Source organism: Ambystoma mexicanum, chromosome 2p (assembly GCF_040938575.1).
Source record: "Ambystoma mexicanum isolate Mex_15411 chromosome 2p, UKY_AmexF1_1, whole genome shotgun sequence".
Taxonomy (NCBI): Eukaryota; Metazoa; Chordata; class Amphibia; order Caudata; family Ambystomatidae; genus Ambystoma; species Ambystoma mexicanum.
In genome coordinates this window covers 956,701,458-956,726,450 of record NC_090923.1, presented here as the reverse complement: position 1 = coordinate 956,726,450, position 24,993 = coordinate 956,701,458, and the positions used below count along the sequence as shown (strand labels likewise).

The following is a 24,993-nucleotide window of genomic DNA, read 5'->3' as shown; positions in this document are numbered from 1 at the left end:
CAACAAGAGCATACAAAAGAAGTGTTGATTTAATCTCCTGTGCCCCGAAATCCCCCAAACTTCCCCACCTCTTCCCTAGAACACCTTAAATCCTGATGCTTTCAGTCCAGCCACCCAGCGCCACATGGGCCAAAGGTGTGTCCAGCCGGTACTTCCTGGTAAGGCTGCCTTTAAGAACACTGCCAGAGATCAACGCCCCACGCTACAGTTCACCGCTCCCCAGGACACGAGGCCACAGAAAGATTAGCATGATTCTCACAGATCCCTGTGAAGTGTATGCATTACGTGAACGGGTTGGCAGTCCCGCGGAAGGTTCTGTCAGAAATCGCCGATTCTGTGGGGCCCAATGGTTCTAAAAACAATGGACACAAATAATCTCCAAGAATTCACAGGCCGAAGAAGCAAAAGTACAGTCTTCATATGAGTTTCAGAACTGGAGAAGGGGAAGAAATGTAGGTGTGCTAGTGGTAACGGTGGAGGAACCCAAAACAACCATCCAGTTCTTTTTTCCGATATGTTTGAATGTGGTGGGAGTGGAAAATAGTGAGGAGAGAGGATGATGTCGGGAAGATGTAGGAACCGAACCGTCTGTCTTTTTAGATGTTCATGCCTGACCCCAATCGAAAGTCCCAGTTCTTTCTGGAGGAGACCACACTCCTGTAACTAAGAGACCAGGAGGCCAAGAGCAGTGGCATGAGAAGAGATGCAGTCCCTGGTATTCTGGTAAGGAAAGTAAACAGGAAGACTTGCACTAGATGTTTCCTAGGGTGGGGGGAAGGGCTTCAGCTCGAAAAGACCACTACCAACCCCTGCAATATTCAAAGGGTATTTTCAGTCAACATGGCAGAACTAGAGTAATCTTCCTGGCAAAACGTGGCCAGGCTCCTTGATCATACCAGCAGACCAGACATGCACGTGAAGTTTTTCTATCGTTTCATGGTAGAAAGGGATTTGGGATTTCCCGAGTCCACTGTGTCCAGCACCAAGGAGGTGGAGAGGTCTAGTACTCTATAAAGACCTGAATGTAGCATCCTGTGCAGAACGGCGATTGCTTGGATGTATTATGATCCAGAAGACTCGATGCTAGCTGTTAAAAAATAAAAAGAGACAGGAATAGGGGTATTATCCCAAGAATATAATCCTGAGTATCCTAAAAGGCAGGAAACTCGAACCATGCGACGCCTTTGGAACCAATATTCTAGCCAGGCTAATAGAAAAAGCTGTCCCAACAATGATATGGCCTTCATAGCAGAGGGGCATGAAAAGTGTGCAAACCAGAGAGGAAATCGTGCTTGGTAGTGGATTGCGCAGTTCAAAACCTCTCAAACTTTACAGATAGGTTATCTTGCAAGGAAGCCCCTCAAACTTGAAAATAGTCTTGCACTAGATCGCAATTTCTCCCCCTCCCGACGGGATACACAGATCGAGAGCCTCCTTTTTGTATTGCCCCCACCCATAAAGAAAATGTTTCAGAAAATGTTTCAGTCTTCGTTGTTCCCCTAAACTTACTATGTCTCTTGTTCTTTTCTCCTTTGTTTTTCCCGTTATGATATGGCATGTTGCTGTGCTAAGATCCAAGTTGGCTCCCGAATCCAAATTATCGTTACATTCTCATTCTGATTTATATCATGATTTTATCGATACATGTTTTCTCAACTCTCCCTTCCTAAATATCTTCCTTCTCGAGCCCTTCGCTCATCCACCTCCAACTCCCTCCGGGTCAGACGCTTCTCCAAGCAATGAGTTGGTGGTAGATCTTTCATCGGCTGGGGAATCCCTCTGGAACAGCCTTCCTGCCTGCCTGAAACTTGAGGAGAATCATCTCCGGTTCCGGAAGCACCTCAAAACCTTTCTCTTTGCTTCTGCTTTTTCTCCTCCTCTCCTCTGCTGACTTCCTGGCCGACACTGCTACTCCACTGGTATCTGATCACCCTCTGATCTCGGGCCCAGGCCCCCTCCCTGCCAGTCGCACTCCTGCACTGTCCTCCTGGCAACCCCCGCACTTGGTGACTGTTTCTGTGTCACTATAGTCCCTTACCAGCACTTAAAACCTTTTTCTCTGCACTTACCCTTGCACCTGCCACCTGCTGGCTGTACTTTTAATTGTTATTTATCTTATTATCCCATGTACTGCACTGTCCCCTCGCCCCTCTGCACTTCCCTCCTTCCCCTTCCCATCCACTTGCGTGATCTGCATGACACCTGGCCTAGTAGGATCGCTTGTCTGTCTTCCCTCTCTTCCCCCTCTCTGGCCTCGTCACGCCTTGAAACACTTGTGTATAGGCACGTTGTAAATGCCATATCATATATCATGTCATATCATTTTGAGACAACAAAGGCTAGTGGCCCACATTGGTTTATAAAAATGTTTCCTCTCATTAGTTTTCAACTCAGACAGTAACATCTTTCCAGCATATTGGTATTCTTACATATCTAGAACACTCCGTCAGGAAATGTTGGCCGGCATCCTACCACCCTCCCCTCCCAGGTACTCCCTGAAGAGATAACAAGGTGTTTGGAAGGTGAATGTGCCGGGATGGTCTGGGCAGGACTGGAGTGAGTGTTCCCCTCAGGTGTGTGACATAAAAGCAAAACGGACTGGAAGCGTTTGCTGTACAGTGGATCGCCAGTGGTGCTGGAAGAGAGGTGAAGAGTAATGCCTTCCTAGACTTGCTCAGAGCCCTCCTTGCTGTCACACCCTTAAACTGGTTTCTTTTCAGGAATATTAGTGTTTTCTCTGGGTGCTGTTTTGCTGCTCTGACCCAAAAGAAATGATACATTTCTCCTGCTACTCCGCTTTTGAAATGATAGTCTACACTCACCCCTCCACCCCCTCCCATCTGTACTTGTCTGAATGAAACCAGCCGCTTGTTTTTACCATTTGAACTAATTGCTTTCCGAGCATGGGCCATAAGAAGTCAATGGAGCTATTTAATGCTTATGCTTTAATCAGTGACATTAGCATAGTGCCTGAGTTTCTCCAGTAAAAGGCATTACCTCAGCAGAATGATTCACTTCAAATTGTTCTTGGGCTTTGTATATGAGAGTATTAGTGTAGGTGTACTAAGTGATCCTCTAGTGTTGGTGCCTGCAAGTCAATTTATGAATTTTCCCACATAAAGTCTCCTTTTTGTTGACATTCCTGAAAAGTTCGTACATCAGTTGACCCATTGTGTGATGTTGATTTTGTGGCAGTAAATAAAACTTTTGAAGGTCCACATGAAAATAATGAAATGCCACAAATAGTTCAATAACTACGCCCTCTTTGCAAGATATCCTGTATCTTAGTACTTTTTAAAACTTCCAATAGCCTCCATGCTCTTCCCAGCACTTTTAAGATTATTTCACTGACCAGGACCTGACTTTATCCGTCTACATTCTTGACCCGTCTCCCACATGCCCTTCAGTCATCTGTTCTGGCATCAGACTTTAACCACACTTAGCCACTACAATTGTTGGGTTTCATTCTAAGTCATGCTGCTTCAGTCTTTCCCTTCTGAAGACAAGGCAGTGTTCCATCTTTGTCAGTTGTCGGGTTAGATGAGTCTAGTTGGTCTATGCTGCCAAAAAAGCACCTACCTGTACTTTAAACAACCCAAACCCACCATAAAATATAACCAACGCAGAAACCAACATTGTTGGGACCTTAAATCGCCCTCTAGTTCTGGCCGCTAGTACCACCTATAAGCCACCACTATTGTACTGAAATACATATAGGGGAGGTCCAGCCTGTAGTGACATTAACTCACTCAAGAGCCACAAGTAAACTCTCTACTCAAGAAATGATTACTTCTCCTACGAGCGGTAAAAAGGATCCTACCATTCCTTCACCATCAAAACATTTACCATCATCACCCTAATCATGTCCAGAGTAGATTACGCCAATAGTATGTACCTGGGCATGCCTGAATGACTTCTAAAAAAAAAAAGCTTCAACACACACAAAATGCGGCGGCCAGATTGCTCCTCAAACTACCACCCTGCCCATACTGTCGGATACTAAATCTACCCACCATGATGCTCACCAGCGACTCGTTCGCTCCCTCGTCACACATCAGGGTCCTGTCACGCTCACCTGCTCCTCCTCTTGTGACACGCCACTCGTTGAATCTGGGCTGCTTTTATTCGCAAGACTTCATAAGGACTTCCAAATCAAAACACTGACACCCCTTGCTAGGTGCCACCCTGCAGCCAACGCCTGTACCTCGCACACTCTCTTGGACATTTTGCCTGCTCCTGATCTCAGCCTATGTGCCCCTGCTACCTCTATTGCGCCCATGATTGTTGCTGCTCATGATGTTAGCCTATGTGCCCCTGCTACCTCTACTGCGCCCATGATTGTTGCTGCTCATGATGTTAGCCTATGTGCCCCTGCTACCTCTACTGCGCCCATGATTGTTGCTGCTCATGTTAGCCTATGTGCCCCTGCTACCTCTATTGCGCCCACGATTCCTGCTGCGCCTGCTCATAATACTGCCCCCGCCACCCTTCCCCTGCTACCACCCAAATCTGATAAACACACCCTTACGCCCAACACCACCCTTAAATGTGCCCTTGTCAATGCCCGCTCCGTACCGGCACATGCCCTAAATATCCATGACCTCATTTTACAGGACAACATTGACCTCCTCATGATCACTGAAACCTGGTTTAATGAGACATCAGGCCCTGCCCTTACCCTCACCGTCCCAGAAGGTTACACCATATTCAGACAAGACCGTCCCCACCTAAGAGGCGGCTGTGTTGCCCTAATTACTAAAGACTGTTTCAATGTCAGAAAGATTGACGGGGAGATTGGTACCTTCTACTCAAAATCAACCTATCCCCTAATCACACCATTACCATCCACTTAGTCTACAGACCCCCAGGTCCCAGCACTGATTTCCTTGACGCCCTGCTGCATGCCCTCTCAGATAACCTGAAAAAATCCTCCAAGGTCCTGCTCCTAGGCGATTTGAACCTCGGACTCAACAACCCCCAGGCCACTGCCCTGGCCAAAGCCCTATCCACACTTGGGTTCGCCCACGTCATTTCAGGACCCACCCATGTCAAAGGTTGCACTCTCGACTGGGCTATCCACCACAACTGCTCTGTGCGCCTCACCGGCAACACTCCCATCTGACCACCACTACTTACAGTTTGACCTCAATACCCTTACAGGGTCTCTCGGTCCTGTGATCCCACTCCCAGCTGCCCTCACCAGAAGCTTGCGCCAACTAACTGCAGAAAAGATCTCCCCCCTCCTAGAAGTGCCTTCATTGCAGCCTCCCTTCTCAAAGGACCCTGACATCCTCTCCACGGCCTTCAGAACCATTCTTGCCCAGGCCGTTGACACCATCGCCCCTCTTACCATGAGGAAAGCTAAGAAAGTTACACTCCAAAACCTGGTTCTCTCAAGAGCTGCTGGCACTCCGCTCTAAGAAGAGACGTGCACTCTCTGCATGGAAAACAAACCCCAATGAAAGATCAAAAAAGGCCTTCGATGCCATATCTAGGGAATACAAATCTAGCATCATCAAAGCCAAAGCATCGTCCCTCAATACCAGGATAGCCAATGCTAAATCAGAGACCAAAGAAATCTTCAGCATCTTTCGGGAGCTGGAAAAGCCATCATGCCCCCCCCCTACTTTCTCGAAAGATGACAAATGGTGCAACAACATTCAATCTGCCATGCTCGACAAATTGAACACCCTTCAACTAAAAATCCTCGCCCATCAAAAAGCACTCTCCTTCTCACTGAGCCTAAAAATGACCCCCCTGAAACCACACAAACTAAATCACCAACTCTTTTCGAATTCAAGGAAATGAGCGAAACTGAAGTCGCTGCCCTCCTCAAAACCATTAAACCCTCTAATTGTAAAGGTGATGGGTGCCCAGCACAGCTCATTAAAGACTGTGACCCCACCTTAGTACCTTTCATCACGGCGTTCATTAACGCCTCCTTCCAATCTGGTCATGTCCCATCTGATCTCAAGGAAGCCTGGGTCCGCCCACTTCTTAAAAAACCCTCCCTCGACCCACTGGTCCCAGGGAACTACAGGCCCATCACTACAGTCCCGTTCCTCTTAAAAATTCTGGACAAAGCAGCCTACCTGCAAGTTCGGAAATACCTTGAGGACAACTGCCTTTTAGGTCTCCGACAGTCTGGCTTCCGTCCCCGCCACGGCACTGAAATGGCTCTCCTTGACCTTAAGAATCAAATGGACGACCTTAGAGACGCCGGCAAACCTGCGCTCCTCCTTCTCCTTGATTTATCGGCGGCGTTTGACCTGGTGGACCATAATACACTTTGTCACCACCTTGCCAAATCTGCAAACTTCTCCCCCAAAGCGTGTGAATGGATCACCTCATTCCTGCAAGACAGGGCTATGAAAGTCTTTTCAGACTCAGCCTGTGCCACACCGAGCCTTATCAAGTGCGGAGTTCCACAAGGGTCCTGCATTGCACCCACCTTGTACCACCTGTTTACCAGGCCACTGTTCAAATTGTTGGACGGCATCGGCATCTCATATACTAATTATGCAGATGATACTCAGGTACTCATTCCCCTCTCGGGTGATTACAAGGCCGATAGCAACACCTTCAACTCGATCTACTCTAAGATCCAATCGTGGATGGCCCATAACTGGCTATGCATCCTCAGCAAACTAAGCAATCAATACTTCACCTTCGCTGTCGACAATATTCCCATTGCCGTCTCCCAAACGATCAAAACACTTGGCGTCTACCTTGACTCAGACCCGACCATGGATAGACAAATCAGCGCCATTGCCTCCTCATCGGCCTATTTCTCCAAACTTCTCAATGCAGTAAGACCTTTCCTTTCCCTGCCCAATTGCCTCACCATAGCTAGGGCAATCATCGGCTCACGTCTTGATTACTGTAATGCCCTCCTGGCAGGGACCTCCAGCAAAAACATTGCCAAACTACAGGTGGTCCAGAACAACGCACACAGGGCCGCCACTGGGATCTCCAGGAGGGACCACATCTCCACCACAAGAAGGCAGGTCCACTGGCTGCCAGTTAAAGAAAGGATAATTTTCAAAACCCTCTCACTCGCCCACAAGTGCCTCCATGACCTAGCTCCTCCCTACCTGGCCTCCAGAATTCAGAAACTCTCCTCTCAAAGGCCTACCAGAATGGCCTACACCAACATGATCTCCACGCCCAAAAGCAAGAGAGTGCGCGCAGGTGGCAGTAGCTTCCCATCCATGGTCGCCTCTTTCTGGAACTCCCTTCCCGCTCACCTCAGAATGATTGACTCCCATCTGGCCTTCCGTAAAGCCATTAAAACCAGACTATTCGTTTGATTTGTCAAGTATAAGCCTTAGCCTATCTTTGCTTACTTAACATGCCTGTAACTAAGACTGTATCACTGTTTCACAATTAAGCTTTCTTTCATTGACTTGCAAGCGCCGCGATGCCCATGGGCTGTATGTTGCGCTATACAAATACAAATAAAAATAAATAAATACCACAAAGAGAATACATCAGACCAGCACTAAAAACACTACATTGGCTACCAATAAAACAGTGAATCAAATGCAAATCAATGTACATCACGCACAATCCATAATCAATGTGTAGAGTTCCTCAGAGAACCTACATCACCCAACAAGGACACTCTGATCAAGCAACGACACCCGCATGGAACCAAAACCCTACAACAAAAGAAAACTCTGAGGATCTTCTTTCTCTCACCTCGCACCAAAAACCTGAAACGACTTACCAAAAACATACATAGCGCAAGAAATCACCCAATATCCGAAACATCCTCAAATCCTGGCTCTTCACTGCATAACTAGAATTACGCCCATAGGAGCCGATACATAGCTGAAACGATGAAGAGTGAAGAAACCGATCCCGGATCCCACACTCTACGACATACCAAACATGCCAACCGAGAGATAGTTACGACAGGACCAAACTAAAAATGAACACAGAGCTAGACCAGGATGGAAGGACAAGGACAATTTATCAATAGCACACTGGACTCCAATTACGCACAAGCACCAACAGACCACCGACGGAATAGATGGCAAGAGAGTAGGGGACTGCTAATCCACAGCACCAATACCAGTGGGAGGGGGGGGGGTCAGCACGCCCCGTACAAATGCACTGAGCTCAATACAACCCTGCCAGGAACACGCCACTCTGTCAATCATAATAATTAGATTAATGAGGAAAGGAAAGTGGCAATTAAGCTTACCTACAGGAATGCTAGATAAATAGAACAAAATCTGCAAAGACTGGGATGTATAACCTACTAACCCAAACCCAAATCTCTGCATACCCAACTCGCCCGAAAAATCTACACAACCATTTCTCGCCCAACAAACTGCATGCACTTCACCACACTGCAACAACAACAAACACCACATAAACCGCACCAACAGCACACAAGGTCTTGCATCGGTCTGATACTCGCACCGAAAGCTCCACGCACAGTGAAAACAGAACTGAAACCGCCAACAGCACACCATTTCTCTCACTTTCCTACTCCCTCTTCACCCGACTAACCTATCCCCCCGCCTTCTTGCTTTACAGATCCGCTTGAGGACCAATTCCATTGGTGACGGTGCACAGTATAAATACCTTTTAACATTAAACTTTGTGCTCTATAGTTCCTGCCAATGCTAATTCTAAGCAGTCCTCTGAGAATGTATGGCATAATTGGTGCTGCAAATGAGTTGCTATTGTAATCCAAATGCCTTAACCAAGTGTGCCTTCAGCCGCTTTATTTAGAAGCAATGTATCCTCATCTTCCTTGCATTGAAGGCCTTTTATAAAGAAGCGTTGGCAAAGGTAACCATTGTGACTTTGGCAACAATTGTATGGATTTTAACAGCCACTGATATTATAGGACCAGGTACTCAAACTATTCTCCAGCTGTTGCCATCTTTTAGCCAGGTAGTACTATTAAGGCAGTGCCTGGCAAATGCCTATCCGATGCCTACTGTGGCGTTTCAGAAGGTTTAGAAGGACGCAGACTCTTGTCAGACATTTCAAGTTTAAGCTTTATTAAAGAAAAGGATAATGCCTATCGCTCTCTCGTTCTATGAGGTGTTCCCTACCTAACAAACTAATTAAGGTGCTAGTCAGTCGTCGGTGAATGTCTCAACAAAACACATCCACAGTCCAAACGAACCCTACCACTATCTTAATAACTAAGGGAAGGAGAAGGACTCCTTTCTCCTGGAGATTTACTTCTTGCAAACTTCCAATCAATAGTGAACTTTCAAATAGTCTCTTGCAACCTCTTTGATTAGTTAACGCAGTTCTTTTAGCACTTCTTTCGGCTTTTGTTTCTTTTCAACATGGGGTTTTCTGAACCAAGGACGGATACTTTCTTTCTTGTCAAGGATGTCTGATTACTTATTATTTCTTCCTTTATTTCTGTTACAAATAGTTCTTCTTTCCTCTTCCCAGGGTAATCTTATCCAACCTGAGACTTGTAAGCACTATATTTCAAACAAAATAGAACATCTGAGATAGGGTTTCAAGATTGCAGGTCAAATTTGTAATATACAATATACATCAAAATAAAAAACACTTGAACAGACCTCAGTTCAAACATCTACCAATTTATTGCGAGTGTACAAATGAAGTGCCTGAATGGTTCACCACGCTGCTTTTTATACAAAGCTGAGCCTGCATCAAAATAGGTAATTTGTTATTCATTTGCAAAAGATAATAACGGTAATGTATTTAAACTGCATACACAATAAGCCAATTAATCCCAAGAGGGTAGGACAATTTTGCATATTCAGCAGATGTTATTATTATGTCAAGAGTCTCTACTTTGCTTATGGCTTAATCACATGCTTTATCCCCCAGTTCACGACGGTGCCTTGTGTTTGATGTCCTTAAAGACAGAAACACCTGCCCTTAATCTAACAATGGTTCCTCTATTTGCACAACCTTTAAAAGATACCTTTCGTGCTTTTAACAAAAATGGAAGGGCTGAACACTATGACTTGGTGTGTAACTAACCTCTGCTTAGTGCAGTCCGGTTTTACATGGCATTTAGCTAAGAGAATGAAACCATATTGAAATAGCTTTTCTTACAAGACTGAATGGGAGGACCTGCCTTTAATGTTATTTAACCTAAGTTTATCAGTGAAGGCCAGGCCGCTAAAACATGCACTCTACACGGAGTAAGTCTTTTCTTGTAATGACTGACAGAAAAAGCCACAAACGCATTTCCATTTTGATTTATTCTGTGAGACTGACAAATGCGACCCCTTTTTGAACATTACTAAGGGAACAGACTTTTAATCGCAAAAAGGGATTGGCTTAGGGCTAAGAAAATGCATATTATTATTATAACAAACAAACCCTCCTTTTAGCCTAAGCTAATTCATTCTTCGAATAAGAAATCTAAATCCGTTAAACCGTCAATATAATATCCATTAAATCCTTAATTTGCATTCCTTCCATCATGATATTCTGGGGAAGGGGCTTCATTCTTTTTACTACCCTAACACAGCTCTGAACTCGGACTGCATAATAGGGTATTCCTACGTCAACTCCACTCTGCGGGACATGTGCACAAAGCCAACAATTTGTTCTATTAATAGCTTTTTGAATTTTGTCCAAAACCTGTACGTATGAATTATTTTGGTAGCCATATCTCTGAAATACATTCAAGGGATGATGAGTATGGGTTAAAACATGGGAGGTAAAAGGGAGGTCGGTAGTGGCTTCAGTGTCATTGGGAAGAAGGGTCTTTTAAAAGATGTACAGAATCATGTTCAAGGAACCAAAAGAAGGCAGACAGTCCTATCACTAAAACCGTACAAAATGTCAATATTGCTATTCAGTCTTTCGTTGTCCATAGTTTTTGTGAGCAAGACCGTAGTCACTTCATTGTTTTTTATTCGAATTTGATCACCAAGTGGATGAAACTCCATAATGCAGGGTTTCGTCAGTCCATAGATACTCTGTTACCTCCTGGTGTGCACAGGGATCAGGACACGTTGATTTCTCCTGGGTGCAGGGCTGACCTCAATATCAGACTTGCACTCGTATGTTTCCGGTGGGTACAGAATGACATCAGTACCAGATCTGCACTTGTAGGTTTCCGGTGGGCCCGATCCTATTCCTTCCTGGGTCTCGGAATGTATCTGGTCGCTCCTGCGTTAGAATGGTCTTCAAACAAGGTGGGCGTCTGTATTGAAGACTTTATATCAGATTTTGACAGACTCACAGGGGTGCAAGAATCCTTCATTTCTGACGGAGGATGATCTCCATCAGAGGGTGAGGGCAAAGGAACATATTTGATATGAGCAGCGTGGATCCAGTGCCTTTTCCCTTCTACACGAACTACAGTTTGGGTGGCCAACAACACCTGTTATGGTCCTAGCCAACGTGGTTCCAGTGCAGTGCTTCTTTGAAAGTGTTTGACCATCACAAGGTCGCCAGGTCCCACCCGATGTCCATCTCGCAAATGTATGCCCGGCAAGCTATGCTTCAACTGCTGGTGAATAGTACGCAATTGTTCAGTCAATTGTTTATAATAATCAACAAGAAGTGGGTGCTCAATGTCGTTTAATGATTGTGGTCTAGGAGCACCTCAAACATTAACTGGTCTGCTCATAACGATTTCATAAGGGGACAACCTTGATTTGGATGTAACTTTAGTCCACATAGAGAGTAATGCTAAAGGTAGAGTGTCTGGTCATTTAAGTCCTGTGTGCGCACACACTTTAGCTGTTTTTGTTTTTTAAAATTCCATTGTGGTGCTCAATTAACCCAGCACTTTCAGGATGGTTAGCCGTGTGAAATTTCTTTGATCTGCAATCCCTTACACATGTTTCTTATTACTTCTGCAATAAATTGGGGGTTACTGTCTCACTAGATTACCCAGCGTTTTCCAAACCTGGGGAAATATTCTTTCAACGTGACTTTCGCAGTAGAAATGGCTGTGCTGTCTTTCAAGGGAAAAGCCTCTACCCATTTGCTAAAGACACGGATTACTACTAGGACATATTTCAAATTATTACATCTTTCTAATTCAATAAAGTCAAAATGCAAAACTTCAAATGGGAAGGTAGGAGGGTCAAAATTTCCTGCGGAAATATCCTGCGAGCTACATTATGTTCTAGGCATATGACATTTTTAACCACATTCTCAGCCGTTGTAGCAATCTATGAATTACACCAAACATTCTCCAGTTGTTTTACAAATAGCCTTAGCTTGTATGTGGGCGGGTCCATGGGTCATACGCACAACCAAAGGTACATATGCATTTGGTAACATCCGTTGTTTTATTGACCCTGTGACCCAACACCCCTCTTCATTCTGTATAGCAAAGCTGTCTTCCCACACCCTTATTTCCTCATCAGTGGCCATTGCTTATATCTCTTTGACGCTGACAGAGGTTTCCTACATACATCCTGAATCCTGGGCCCTTCTAATATTCTCAACGTTATACATCCTCCGAGGTACAATCTAATGCTGTTTGTTTAGCTTAGGAATCAGCAAAATCGTTTCCTTTATGAATTTCAGTCACTTGTTTTCTGATGGGCAGCACATTTAACTATGGATAGTTGTTTTGGTAGTGTTAGAGATGACAACAGTCGCAATATTAAGGAACCATGCTGTATCTTGCTTCCATGTGAAGTCAGAAATCCCCTTTCTGCCCGTAATTTCCCCAAATGATGTGCTACTCTGAAAGCATACTTACTATCAGTGAGCGTGTTTACAGAAAGGTTCTCCGACAATTCGCAATCACGGATCAAGACCATCATTTCTGCTGCCTGTGCTGAATTAAAAGGTATTTGTTTGATCTCTACTATAGTTCTCAAAGTAGAAACCGCGTATGCTGCGGTTGTAAATCGGGCATTTTAAAACATGACCTGTCACAGTATAATTCTCCTTCCTCCTGCGGAAGGGGGATATCTCGCAAATCAATTCGGCCCTTGGTGTCTTCTTCAGTTGTGAAGAAACAATCATGGTCGGCTGCCTCATTGTCCCCAATACCCTGATTTGGTATGGGTAATAGCTCAGCGGGCTTGAGTGTGTTGCAGCGCTTAATTTTGAAATGTGGTGCAAACAATATAGATTCATATCTGGTAAGTGGGGCCGTAGTCATATATAGTCTGAGTCGTATTTAAAAGGACATCGACTGAGTGAGGTACCATTGAGGTTAAAGAGTGGCCTAAAACCATACCTTCACCTTGTTTCACTGACAAAGCAGCAGTAGCTACTGCTCGTAAACATTTAGGCAAAGCACATGCAACAGGGTCTAACGTGGAGGAAAATAGTCGCAGGGTCTATTCCTTCCCCCATGTTCCTGTGTCAAAACAGCTAAAGCACATCCATCAACTTAATGAAAAAACAAGACAAATTCTTTTTCATAATCCAAAGTCCCTAAAACGGGAGCAGAACAAAGCACTGTGCGCAACAAAACAAATGCTTCTTGATGTTCAACAGTCCATGGCACTGGATCCTATACATTTTTGGTTGTGAGTTGTATCAAAAGCTTGACATTAAACAAAATATTAGGTATCCATTGTCTACAATAAGAGGCAGCACCTATCAGTGCTCTAACTTGTTTCTGTGTTTTTGGCTGCAGCATGTTGGAAATGGCTTGTATTTTGTCTGGTGCTAGTTTCCTACCTTCCTACCCTAAATCTGCTACCTCCTGTCTACAATATTGACATTTTTTTGAGAGAAGCTTTATGGCCATGATGAGCCAGCTATGTCAATAATAAGGTTGCATGTTTGCAGAGTTCCTCCGTCGGAGCTGCAATAAGCAAATCATCAATGGATGGAATCAATGTAACAGATGCGGGCAATTTCACGGATTCCAACTGTTCCTAAAGTGCCCTACTGTATATGGTTGGACGTTCTGTATATCCTTGTGGTATTCTAGTGGAAGTATATGCTCTTCCACCAAGGGAGAAATCTGCTATCCGGATGCAATGGGATACTAAAAAATGCGCTCTTCAAATCGAGCACGAAAAATATTCTGCAGATGGTGGAATCCTAGTCAAAATGGTGATAATATCGGGAACTATCGGAAATTGAGGTACTACAATTTTGTTGATTGATATCAAATCAATTACAAGACGGTATGGCAAATTCGTATCCCCTTTTTATAAACTGGTTAAAGGGGGTTATTACATACGCTCTGCTTGGTTTCTTTTACAATCCCTTGCCTTAGTAGGTCAGAAACAATTGTTTCAAGGGCTGATTAACCTTCAGGAGATACTTTGTACTGAGGAATACGTGGAAAAATTGCTCCCTGTCATATTTTTATTTTTACTGGGGCTAAATACATAAGGCCAACATCATTATCGAAAACTGCCCATAATATATCTGGAATATTGTCATACTCTGGTGGTAGCATTTTTGTGCTTTGTGCGGGATGCATTTAATTCAGTTTTTTGCTGCAGATCATCAGATCTGTTTTTTGTGTACAATATATTTCATTTCACTGTATTATTTTTATTTGTCCCTTTGGCCCTACTGCTTATGACTAAATGCGTGTTTCTGTGTATTGGAGCTGTAGATGTTTATGGGTGTTTAGGGGAATATTTTTCATTTAGCAGTTTTTCATTTAGTTAACCCTCTGACATTAGTGCACACGACTGAATTATTGTGCTTATATTGGGGACTACAGATGTTTGTGTGTTTTTGCTACATTTTTTTCATTTTGCAGTATATTCTGAATTGTGTTCTATCCTTCCGATCATACTGCATTTGGCCTGTTTGTGGGTAGGCCCAGGGGATCATTACGGATAGACTTCGGGTAACACGAGGCCAGTTATTAGTGTAGAGGAAGATGGCAGCAGCAGGTTGGAGAGGTCACAGCAGAGCACTGAGGATGGCTGCAGTCCTTATCCAGGCAAGTGCAGGCAAAATGCAGACCTGGCGACCTTGGAGAAAAATAATGGCTGCAGGGCTTCAGGCTGATTGGCCCCAGCACTCCAGATGATAAAGGCCCCCGTTTCAGGCCCTCTCAGTCGATTTGAAGGCAGATGTGTGCCCGGTTGGCTTTGATAATGCTGGATGCAGCAGCACTCACCTGGCAGGTCTCCGACGATCTTTCAGCTTCAGATGGCAGAATCCTGTGGTTGCCAATCTGAAGTGGCTCCAGGTCCACTCCTACTATCCAGAATACGGGCTGGGGCTACCTCAGCCTACTTATAGAACGGACATGCAACATTCAAACAGGTGGATGCTGTTCACTCAGGGACAGCCTGCCACGTCGCATTCAGCCCAGCAGAAACACATACCCCAGCTGCAGTGTGGATTGGGACTAGACCGTCCTAACACCCCGTTTCAGTCAGTTAACACACTCACCAAAAACACTTCTGACCCGAAGAGTAAGGAAGGTGGCCAACTTGCGCGTGCTCAATGTCACTGGGCCTAGTAAGATCGTTGTTTTGTTCTCCCCTGTTCCCCTCCCCTCCCTTGCCTTGTCGCGCTCTGAAACACTTGTGTACGAGCACGATAGAAATAAAATATAAACATCAATATCAATAACCTATACCATGACGCAAAGAACAAGGCTTGTGCCACGCAGAGCAGATTAGTAAATGGTACCTAAGGCATTATCACGATAAAAAATAAGTTGCGCAACTGTGTACTGGGAAAAGGGCATTAGTTCAGAGCCACCTGCCTGTTCAGTACACATCACAAATGTAACTGGGATGTTACTTAAAGAAAAATGAAAGGGGCGCAAATTGTCTGTGCCGCCCTCTACTGAAGGAGGCCTGTGATACACTGTACTGATAAAGCTGAAAAACAAATGTCACTGCACTGGTAGTCAGAGGGACTGACCGGTGGTGCCCCCCCAACCGAAGTGAGGGATGCAGGTGAGTGTAACAAAAGGGACATTACTCACCCCAAAATCAACAACCATCTGGAGACAAAGCTGGTATACTAGGGGACTCCATTAAATAACAATGGAGACACGTTACAAAAGAAAACATTTCTTGCATTACATTACATTGCATGTTCACATGGGGAACCTTTTTGCATGTATCTATCCACCATTTGATGTAACCTTGGCTATACTGCTGCTTTTACAACCATCCTGTTCTTTCGCTTCACATCTGTGCCCTGCACCCTCTCTTCCCTGTGTTGGAACTCGAATAATGGATCAGGTGAAGTTGGGCTCCAATTGGTACTATTGGAAAGTGTTTTTGTAGCCAAGAAGCCTGATTACTAATTTCTCAGCCTTCTGTTGGCTCAGGACCCTCCATGTTATGGTCCATCTAATAGAGCGGATGGTTGGGCTTAGTGAGAACATAGAATCCAGTGCTCATTGGCTGGGATTGACATGAGTGAGGGTGGCACAATGAGCAGCTCCTGCATGATATCCAGAAGGTGTTTTTCACTCTTGCCCCCCCCTGCTGCTTGTGTTGTTTCAGCTCAATGACAAGGCTCGGGAGAAGAAGGTGCCAGCGACGCGGCTTGGGAGATTGGCCAACTTTGGAGGTGAGAACCTCCCATAATACTACCACAGGCCCACAGAATAGGATTGGTTCACGTCATGGCGGGAGGAGACACTGCGTTATGTTGTCTACAGCACTGCTGCTGGGCAGTGAAACAGAAGGCCTTTGTATTGTGTAACTGGCAGGGTTTGGGGGGGGGGACGGGAGGTGAAGATCAATTTACAAGGAAGGACTTTCCAAAGATATACTGGACACACAGTTGCAGGATTATGGGTCTTGGGCCCCATTTGCACTGGCCAGGACTGCTTATAGTGGGTATGGAACCCAAACACAACATAATTCCTCTGCATGCAGCAGTCCTCTTCTACTCTTCTATGTACAGTTCTCATCTCTTTCTTGCTTGTTAAATGATTCTCTTCTTCACTTCGCCAGTGCCTCTTCACATTCTTCTGTTTGTGTAGATGGTATTTCTACCCTCCTTTGTTTTGGCCCAGACCCACTTCTTTTTTTATATACCTGTTTCGGCCCAATATTTCTTCCGTTTCTCCAGTTGTTCTTAGTTGCCGCCACTCCCTTCACTCTTTGTGTCAAGTGTCCTTTCTCCTTTTCCACTTTGTGCCCAATATCTTCTTTCTCTAGCTGCATCCAGGGCCTGCTCTCTGTTTGCGCCCATGATCTCATCTTTGTTCAGTGTATTTTCTGTTTTTCTTATTTGTGTCAAGTGTCATTTTAATGTTTGTTCCCAGAACTTCCCACGGCATCTTCTTTCTACTGCTCGTTAACAGCATATCTTCTCTCCTTATTTTATTTCTATGCCTCTGTTCTTTTTTACTGTTTCCACAATGTCTTCTTTTGCTGGTTTGTGGCCAAACTCTCTTCTAATTTCTGTTCATGCCAAATATCTCTTCTTTCTATTGCTTGTGTCAGGGGCTGATCCACCGATTGCTCAGTTTGATGTTCACAGCTTCTTTTTTCACCTTTCTTTCTGCTTGGTCCCCATTGTTTTTCGCGGTTGTGTCAAGTGTCTAGTCGCTATTTTCTCCTTGTGTGTAGTGTCCTGATAGTTTCCCTTTTTGTGTCCAGTATGTATTTTCTCCTATTTGTCCCCATTGTCCTTTCGTGTGTGTTTGTGTGCCCTCTCTTTCTCATCTTTATGCCCAATGTCGCTTCCATTTCCCCTGTCTGTGCCCATTATCTTTGTTTTTTGTCCCATCAGGTTTGGCTGTGAGCCTTGGTGTTGGTGCTTTGGTTGAGATGGCAAAGACGTCATTGCAGGTTAAAGGGGCGACAAAGGGTAAGTTACCTTGTGACCAGGGTAGTCTTCAAACTGGCTGGTCCATACAACACCTTAGAACCTTTATAGTGTATACCTTTACCTAACTCCTTCGTTTGTGTACCACAACTGAGCCCTTCTAGCAGGCAAACCAAGGAAGTCTATCTATACATAATATAACGGTTATGTTATAGGGCTTTTGTAGTGCTCCATATAGCATAGCAGTCTCAGAGCACCTGGCTTGTTTCGAAGTTGGAGTATTGTGTCCCTGCCGGGGGTGTCCAGACCTTAGTTTGTTGAGGAAAAGGAGTCGGGACAAGGAGAGCGACTAGGAAATTGGGGGCAAGAGCAACATAAAATGGGAGGTTGTTAATGTGTCAGGTAAAAGGAAAGTTTGTGATAGCTTGAGTGTGTGTGGATCCGTTAAGGTGAACCATAAGTCTGGATTGTAGAAAGGAAGTATATTGCAAGGATATTGTATTGTATGTGTCATGTTTATAGTGCCTTTTACCATTATTATAGTCTCAATGCGCTGGCAGTGGGAACGCCCTCGGTGGACCGAAGTTCCAGAGTGTTGGAGGTCAAGGAATAAGATTAGGATGTGTGTCTGCATTTTGCCAAATAAGGCTTAGCAAGGCTGGCCAGGCTCCTGTGGAAAGCCGCACGTGCGGTTAGGCATGTGGATGGGTGCAGAGAGGAGTCGGGAGATGGCATGAATGCTAGAGGCTCACTATTTGTTCAGCGTGCCCGAATTTGTCATATGTCTTCACTGCATCCTGATGTCAGAGGTGTTGAGGCATAATCTGGTGTAAGTAGGCGGAGGATTATGTGAACGGCTCGACCGAATTTTGTCATAGTCCTTGCTGTATTCTGATGTGTGTGGGTAGCCATGCCTGCGGGCAGTGTCCAATGCAGTGTTGCGTTATATGTACTGTTAGGACTGATTTTTCATGACTTTGCCTTGGTGGACAGATGTATAGAAGGCCAACCTAGTTTATTGACAGGGATAACTCTGGGAACTGTAGTCAAACCAGTTTACGGTAGGTGGACGAGTGGTCTAGGCTAAGTCTCAAGAGGAGGTGAGCTTGTAAGGGGTCCCCAATGAGTGCACACAGTGAAAATTCATGTAACAAATTTTGACAATCAGTTATAAATGTACTTATTTATTTATGGCCATATAACACTGAGAAATTACTACTAGCATGTGATATCACGCAACACTAAATAAAAGAAACATATTTCTGGAGCTTGTGGAGCTGCTTATATCACATGCTCTGCATAGTCCAACATCTAGTGGAAATCACAGAGTATTACAAGATTTGTTTTCAAAACTCAAAAACGGACGCCGACAGGGCGTGATTAGTAATACTATCCCTAGTGTGACGTGTACTGTACCCATGGTCCTTCACATGTTGAGGTCCCTCAGATTGTTTTTGACATGAGGTTGCATGAAGTATAGCATGAGTACAGATGTTGTAAAGCAGAACAGTGATAACCCAGAAAACATCCATGCACCTTCTACTCCAGTAGGGGAGGAAGGGTAGGCACTTGTGAATCTAAGCAGATACAAGCACCAGAAATACGATTACGGTGAGTAATGTATCCCTTCTGGAGCTTGTGGATCTGCTTAGATCACATGCTCTGCATAGATTAGCGAGCAGTATCTGGAGAAGGAGGTGGGAAGTTAGAAGGTACAGAGGAAAAGAGATGTTTTAGAACTGCTTGTCCCACTTGTGAATCTGCTTTAGAATGTGTGTCAATGCAGTAATGTTGTGTGAACGTATGGATGGAACTCCATGTAGCAGCTTTGCAGATGGCGTCTAGAGGGGCGTTTGCAATGAAAACTAAGGTAGCCCCTGTACCTCTGGTAAAATATGCCCATGGGGTAAAAGGTATAACCTTTTTGGATAGGGAATAGCAGAGTTATATGCATTTGACTATCCATCTGGAGATGGCGCCCTTTGACATGTGATCGCCTTCTCTACCAGGCGCTATGGAAACAAAGAGTTGGTCTATTTTCTTTAGGGGTTTTGTTTTGTTCACATAGTACAAGACCACCCTCCGTACATCAAGTGTATGGAGGCTTCTTTCTGCCGAGTTGATGGATTCTGAAAGAAGGTGAGAAGTTCTATGGATTGGTTTACATGGAACTTTGAAATGAACTTGCATGAAAACCTAGGATGTGTTCGGAGGACAACCTGGTCCTTGTGTATGATGAAAAAGGGGTCTTGTAAAGGCAAAGCCTGTAGCTCACTGACTCGTTTTATGGCGGTGATGGCTACCAGGAATACAGTCTTATAGGTAAGATGCTTTAGGCTGGCCTTGTGCATAGGCTCGAAGGGTGGCCCCAGGAGCTTGGAGAGCACACCATTGAGATTCCAACTCTGAGGATTCAGCCTTCGGTAGAAAAGCAAAATGATAGGAAAATTAAACCACTGCCACCAGCCATTTAATGTAGTGAGGGTAACATACATTTCTTCTCATGAGTAAGTAGGAAAAGGGGCTACTAAGTAACCCCCCAGCACTCCACATAACATGGTGTGTGCTGGACCTACAAAGAGAAACGGTAAGTAAAATCAATTTCATTTTACTATTCTTGGGAAATGTAGTTCACCCAAGAAAAGGTATTTAAACCTTATGAGAAATCCAAATGATTTCTCTGGGACACTGCAGTGAAGGTGCTGTGTCACCATACAGAAAGTAGATGCCAATGGAGTATGTCAGACGCCAAAAACAAAGGAAACACATAATCCAAATCAGATCAAAACAAAACACATGAGAGAGTGAGATAAAGGGCTCACTCTCTCCAGGGTTAACATTAAAAAGTCCAAAAGTCCAGCAAAAAAGATGGGGGTCTCTAAGTTTGAAGGTAATTGGCACACAAATGATAATTCTCCCTAACACTCGTCCCCCACCCAGATTAAGGGACAGGAGGTTTTAATCCACTCCTGGATGAATCTCCTAATCCAGTCGGTCATACTTTCTGGAGAGACCATCAGTATTTTGGTGATTGCACCCTGACCTGTGTTCTGTGGTGAAATCAAACCCTTGGAGGCTGTTTGACCACCTTAACAATTTTGGATTGTCCCCCTTCCTCTGCATTAACCATCTGAAGGGTTGGTGGTCTGTCTGAATTACAAAAGTAGAACCATACAAGTATGGCCTAAACTTCTTCAGAGACCACACAATGGCAAAACACTCATGTTCAATAGTTGACCACCATGTTTCACGGTCCTTCAGTTTCCTACTGATGAAGCAGATAGGGTGTTCCCTGTCTTTCTCGTCCAGTTGACTCAAAACTGCACCTATGACTGTGTGAGAAGCATCATGTCAGTACAATTAAGGATAGGTTGTAGTCAGGAGCTCTCAAGACTGGAGCTTGACAAAGGGCTTTCTTCAGTCCTTTAAAAGCCTTTGTGCGCTCCTCATTCTAACGGACCTTCTTGGGGAATTTGGGTGAGGAGATCACATTCAAGGGAGAAGCTATGGTCCCATAGTTCTCTATGAAGTTCCTGTAGTACCCAGTGATACATAGAAAGGCTCTCACTTGGGTCTGATTAGTAGGGGTGGCCCATTCCTGTACAGCTTGTACTTTGCTAGACAAAGGCCTTATTTCACCTCATCCTACCTCATGTTTGAGGTAGATGTAACGCTCACCTGTTCTTTTCCACGGGGACGTCTCAAGACACACACTTGAGGGCTCTTTGGTACCCCTCGCCCGTCCCAGACCCCTGGATAAGCAGATTCAGTTCTAGAAGACAGGAGGGGCAGCTTAGATGATTTCCTACTAGATCGCCCACCTCCCACGTTCCCGTGCAGGTTCCCTAAGGGCGACTCTCACCTTATTGATGTTAACGGTGCGCTCTCTGTCCTGCCACTCCGGGCAGGGGCGCATCGATTTTGGGCCTGTTCCGCCGAGTTGCTTCATTGGCGAGGGCCGGAGTTACCGGCTGCAACTCCTTCTTCAGGTAAGTCTTAGTGTCTTTATTGATGAGAGTATATAGTTGAGAATAAGTCTTTGGTATATGAGCTAACTCTTGTCCTTGTTGCTGGTGGTGGAGGTCGCGAAGAAAGCCGAAGACTGTTTCAAGCAGGTAAGCTGAGTCGCCATGCGGCGCTGAAAGCGTCCTTGCAAATGACTAACCTGCTAACTTTGTCTTGCAGACCTTGACGGGCTGGAGTTGGAGGAACCCCCGAAGGAATGAAGAAATCGGGGGCAGCGCAAGTTGGGCGGCTTCGAAGAACAGATGAAGCAGCTAACGGGAGAGAGTTGAGATGATGCCTGTTTCGGATGACTAGGAAGCCACAGGATGCTGCGAAGTGGTAAGTATTGCGATGGTCTTGCCTTGGTTACTCTGAGGTCGAAGGATGCTGCTGAATTGGTAAGTATGGCGATGGTCTTGCCTTGGGTACTTCCGAAGCCAAAGGATGCTGCTGAGCTGATAAGCGGGGCGTTGGTCAGGCCCATGAAGGCTCCGAAGACAATGGATGAAGCTGAGCAGGTAAGGATGCAGAGCAGGATGAGCGTCACGCTGCAAAGGCAGAATAACGCGAAGCGCATGCTCTTGGTCGGGTGTGGATTAAATAGCTAGATAGTATCCCAGGTGCCTTTGGGGTGGGCCCCACCCTGGTGGGCCCCACCCTGGTGGGCCCCACCCTGGAAGCTAGACTGCAGCATACAGTTCTCCAGTATTCCGCATGGGGGCGGCCATGCTAATCCATTGGCATTAGAAAGCCCGTCCCAGTGAGTGTCTACTATGCCAGCAGTGCCAGGACTGGCTCCAGGGCATCCGAGGAGGCCCCAATAGGGTTCGTAAGCACCCGTGTCCCCTTGAGGGAGATAAGGTCGTGACAGCAGACCACTTTGCTCTGACCAATTTGACATTTACTAGGCTTTATGGTCAGATGGGCCTGTTCCAGAGCCTGCAAAACATATCCTAGGTGGTGAAGATGTTCTTCCCAAGTGGGGCTGAACACTGCAATACATCCAAGTATGCCATGCAGAAGTCCTCCATCCCATTCAGAACTTTATTCACTATCCCCTGAAATGTAGCAGGTGAATTTTTAGTCCAAAAGGCATAACCTCAAACTGGTAGAGGCCTCCTGGGGTGGAAAATTCAGTTTTCTCCTTGGCATAGCCTGTCGGAGCTATTTTCCAATAGCCCGAGGTCAGGTTAAATGTACTGAGGCACTTGGATGAACCAAGTTTGTCCACCAGCTCATCTGTCCTGCATAAAGGATGGGCATCAGTTGTGGTCACTGCATTAAGAGCTTTATAGTCCACACAGAATCTCAACTCTTTGGTTCCTGCTTTTGGCACTTGTACAACTGGACTAGCCCATGGACTTGTAGATGGCTCAATAACATCTTCTTGACCTCTTCCTTTATGTGGGATCTGTCATGCGCTGTCTGCGCCCTCCTTCGTGGCAGATATGGAGTAGATGGAAGCTCCGCCGCCATTGAAACTTCCAATTAGGTGTTTTCACTTCCTTATTCCCCGGTCTAGTCTTTCCCTCCTTTGTTTTCTTTCCGGTACTTAGCCACGCCCACCGTTCTGTCTGGTGCGTTGCATCCCTTTGCATTCTGCTCCGGTTGCTGTCGCTCTCTCGTCCTCTTTAGCATTTTGCTAAACAGTTTTTTCTGTGGTTCCTCCAGCTTTCCCTCTCCCGTCTTGCCCTTCCCTTTGCTTCTACTTTCCCTCCTATATTCTTTCCGCCGTTCGCTGACCGCTTGGGTTTCATTATCGCGGTGTGATCAGCGCTGCCTTTTCTTTTTCTCTCTCTCGCTCTCTGTCTCTGTCTTTCTCTCTCGCTCTGTTTTTTTTCTTTTTCTTACTTTATTGCTATTGGCTTTCCCTTTATTATTTCTTTACTTACCGCTTTCCTTGGATTCCTCTGTAGTTCCAGGTTCTCTTTTTTACTCTTGTTTTCTCTCCCTTTCGTCCGGTGGCGGAGTCTTGTTGAGCTTCCGCTCTGCTTCCAGGATTCTTCTGTCTACGGTGGATGATCCTCCAGCTCCACGTCTCCGAGTATCATTACTCCGATTTTTGGAAGCCTTAATCACTTGTTCTGTTTACCTGACAAACTTTCCGAATCTTCAGAAAAAGAAGCAAGACATCTTTCCTTTCTACCGGCCATTCAACACTCAGAGAGGTTTTTTTAAGCACTGCTTTTTTCCTCTCTACCGGCGTTTCTCGGAAGGGGGTCCCTTGTTAACCGGTCTTCTTAGGGTCCAAGGGTGGCTTCTTTCCGGGGACGACCATTCCTCTTCTCAAAGAAAAGGACTCCCAAGAAGAAGGAAAGAAGAAAGAAATCTTCCACAGAAGACTCAGGTGAGGAGGAAGGGGGTTTTGAAGAGCGAGAGGGTCCAGGAGTTTACAGGATCTTACATGGCCTGACCTTCTGTAACCCCTGCTGTTGACAGGGTGCCTGTCACCAGTGCGAATATCATGCTGGCCCCAAGGGGGTGAAGCCTGGTGTCGGTGAGAACAGGGAGGCAAACTGATTTAACAGAGCCTTGCACCACTCCTGTTGTTTCAGAGTCAAAATTGAAGAGAGTTTTACTCCTTCAATCGTCTCATCTCCGGGTTGTCCCCTGAGGAGATCAGGGAGAGGCACACTCTCCTTCCCCTCTTGATCAGAGGCTAGAAGCAAAGCTCCTAGTTCTGCTCTGAAAACAAAAGCCTTCAGACGGTTAGTGTGATAGACCCAAGGGGCCACTAAATAATTGACCTCTCCAAGTTTACCCACAACCTTGAAGAGTCCAATCCATTTGTCCTGTAAGGCCCTTTTCCTTATAGGTACCATAACCAAAACGAGCTGGTCTGGAGTAAACTCCACCATGTTGGCCTTCTGGTCATGCCAATGCTTGACCAGAGCCTGACCTGCTTTCAGATTATCTGACGCTTCTGTCATCATGAGTGCCATCCTCATCCTGAGGCTTAGCACATAGGCAGTGGCTCTCACTGGCTGTAGGGAAGGAGCACTCTCCAACCCTGCCTTGATCAGGGCCAAAAGGCCTCTGACCGGGTGACCATTGAGAAGTTCAAAGGGGCTGAACCCAAACCCTGCTTGAGGGACTTTCCTATAAGCAAAGAGAAGGCATGGCAGTAGAGGAACCTTCTAAAGCACCTGTCATGCTCTTCATAGTTCTGTTAAACCTCTCCACCAACCCATTGGTTTGGGGATGGTAGGCTTTTGAGAAATTGTAGGTCACTCCACAGTTTTTCCACATGGTCTGCATGTAGTGGGACATAACCTTTGACCCCCTCTTAGAAATGACCTCCTTAGAAAACCTACCCTGGTAAAGATA

The 24,993-nt window shown here is 45.4% G+C and overlaps 1 protein-coding gene across 2 annotated transcripts in view; it reads left to right on the top strand.

Moving 5' to 3' along the window:
* Positions 1 to 24,993, top strand: part of LOC138566960 (atypical kinase COQ8A, mitochondrial-like) — a 349,117-nt gene that overhangs the window by 187,350 nt on the left and 136,774 nt on the right. Inside the window, exons 4-5 of one of the 2 annotated variants that reach the window (XM_069644743.1) lie at positions 16,386 to 16,452; positions 17,626 to 17,703. In XM_069644743.1, the coding sequence (XP_069500844.1) occupies positions 16,386 to 16,452; positions 17,626 to 17,703 (145 nt within the window). The remainder of the gene's footprint in view (positions 1 to 16,385; positions 16,453 to 17,625; positions 17,704 to 24,993) is intronic. The other variant, XM_069644744.1, reaches the window with a different exon arrangement.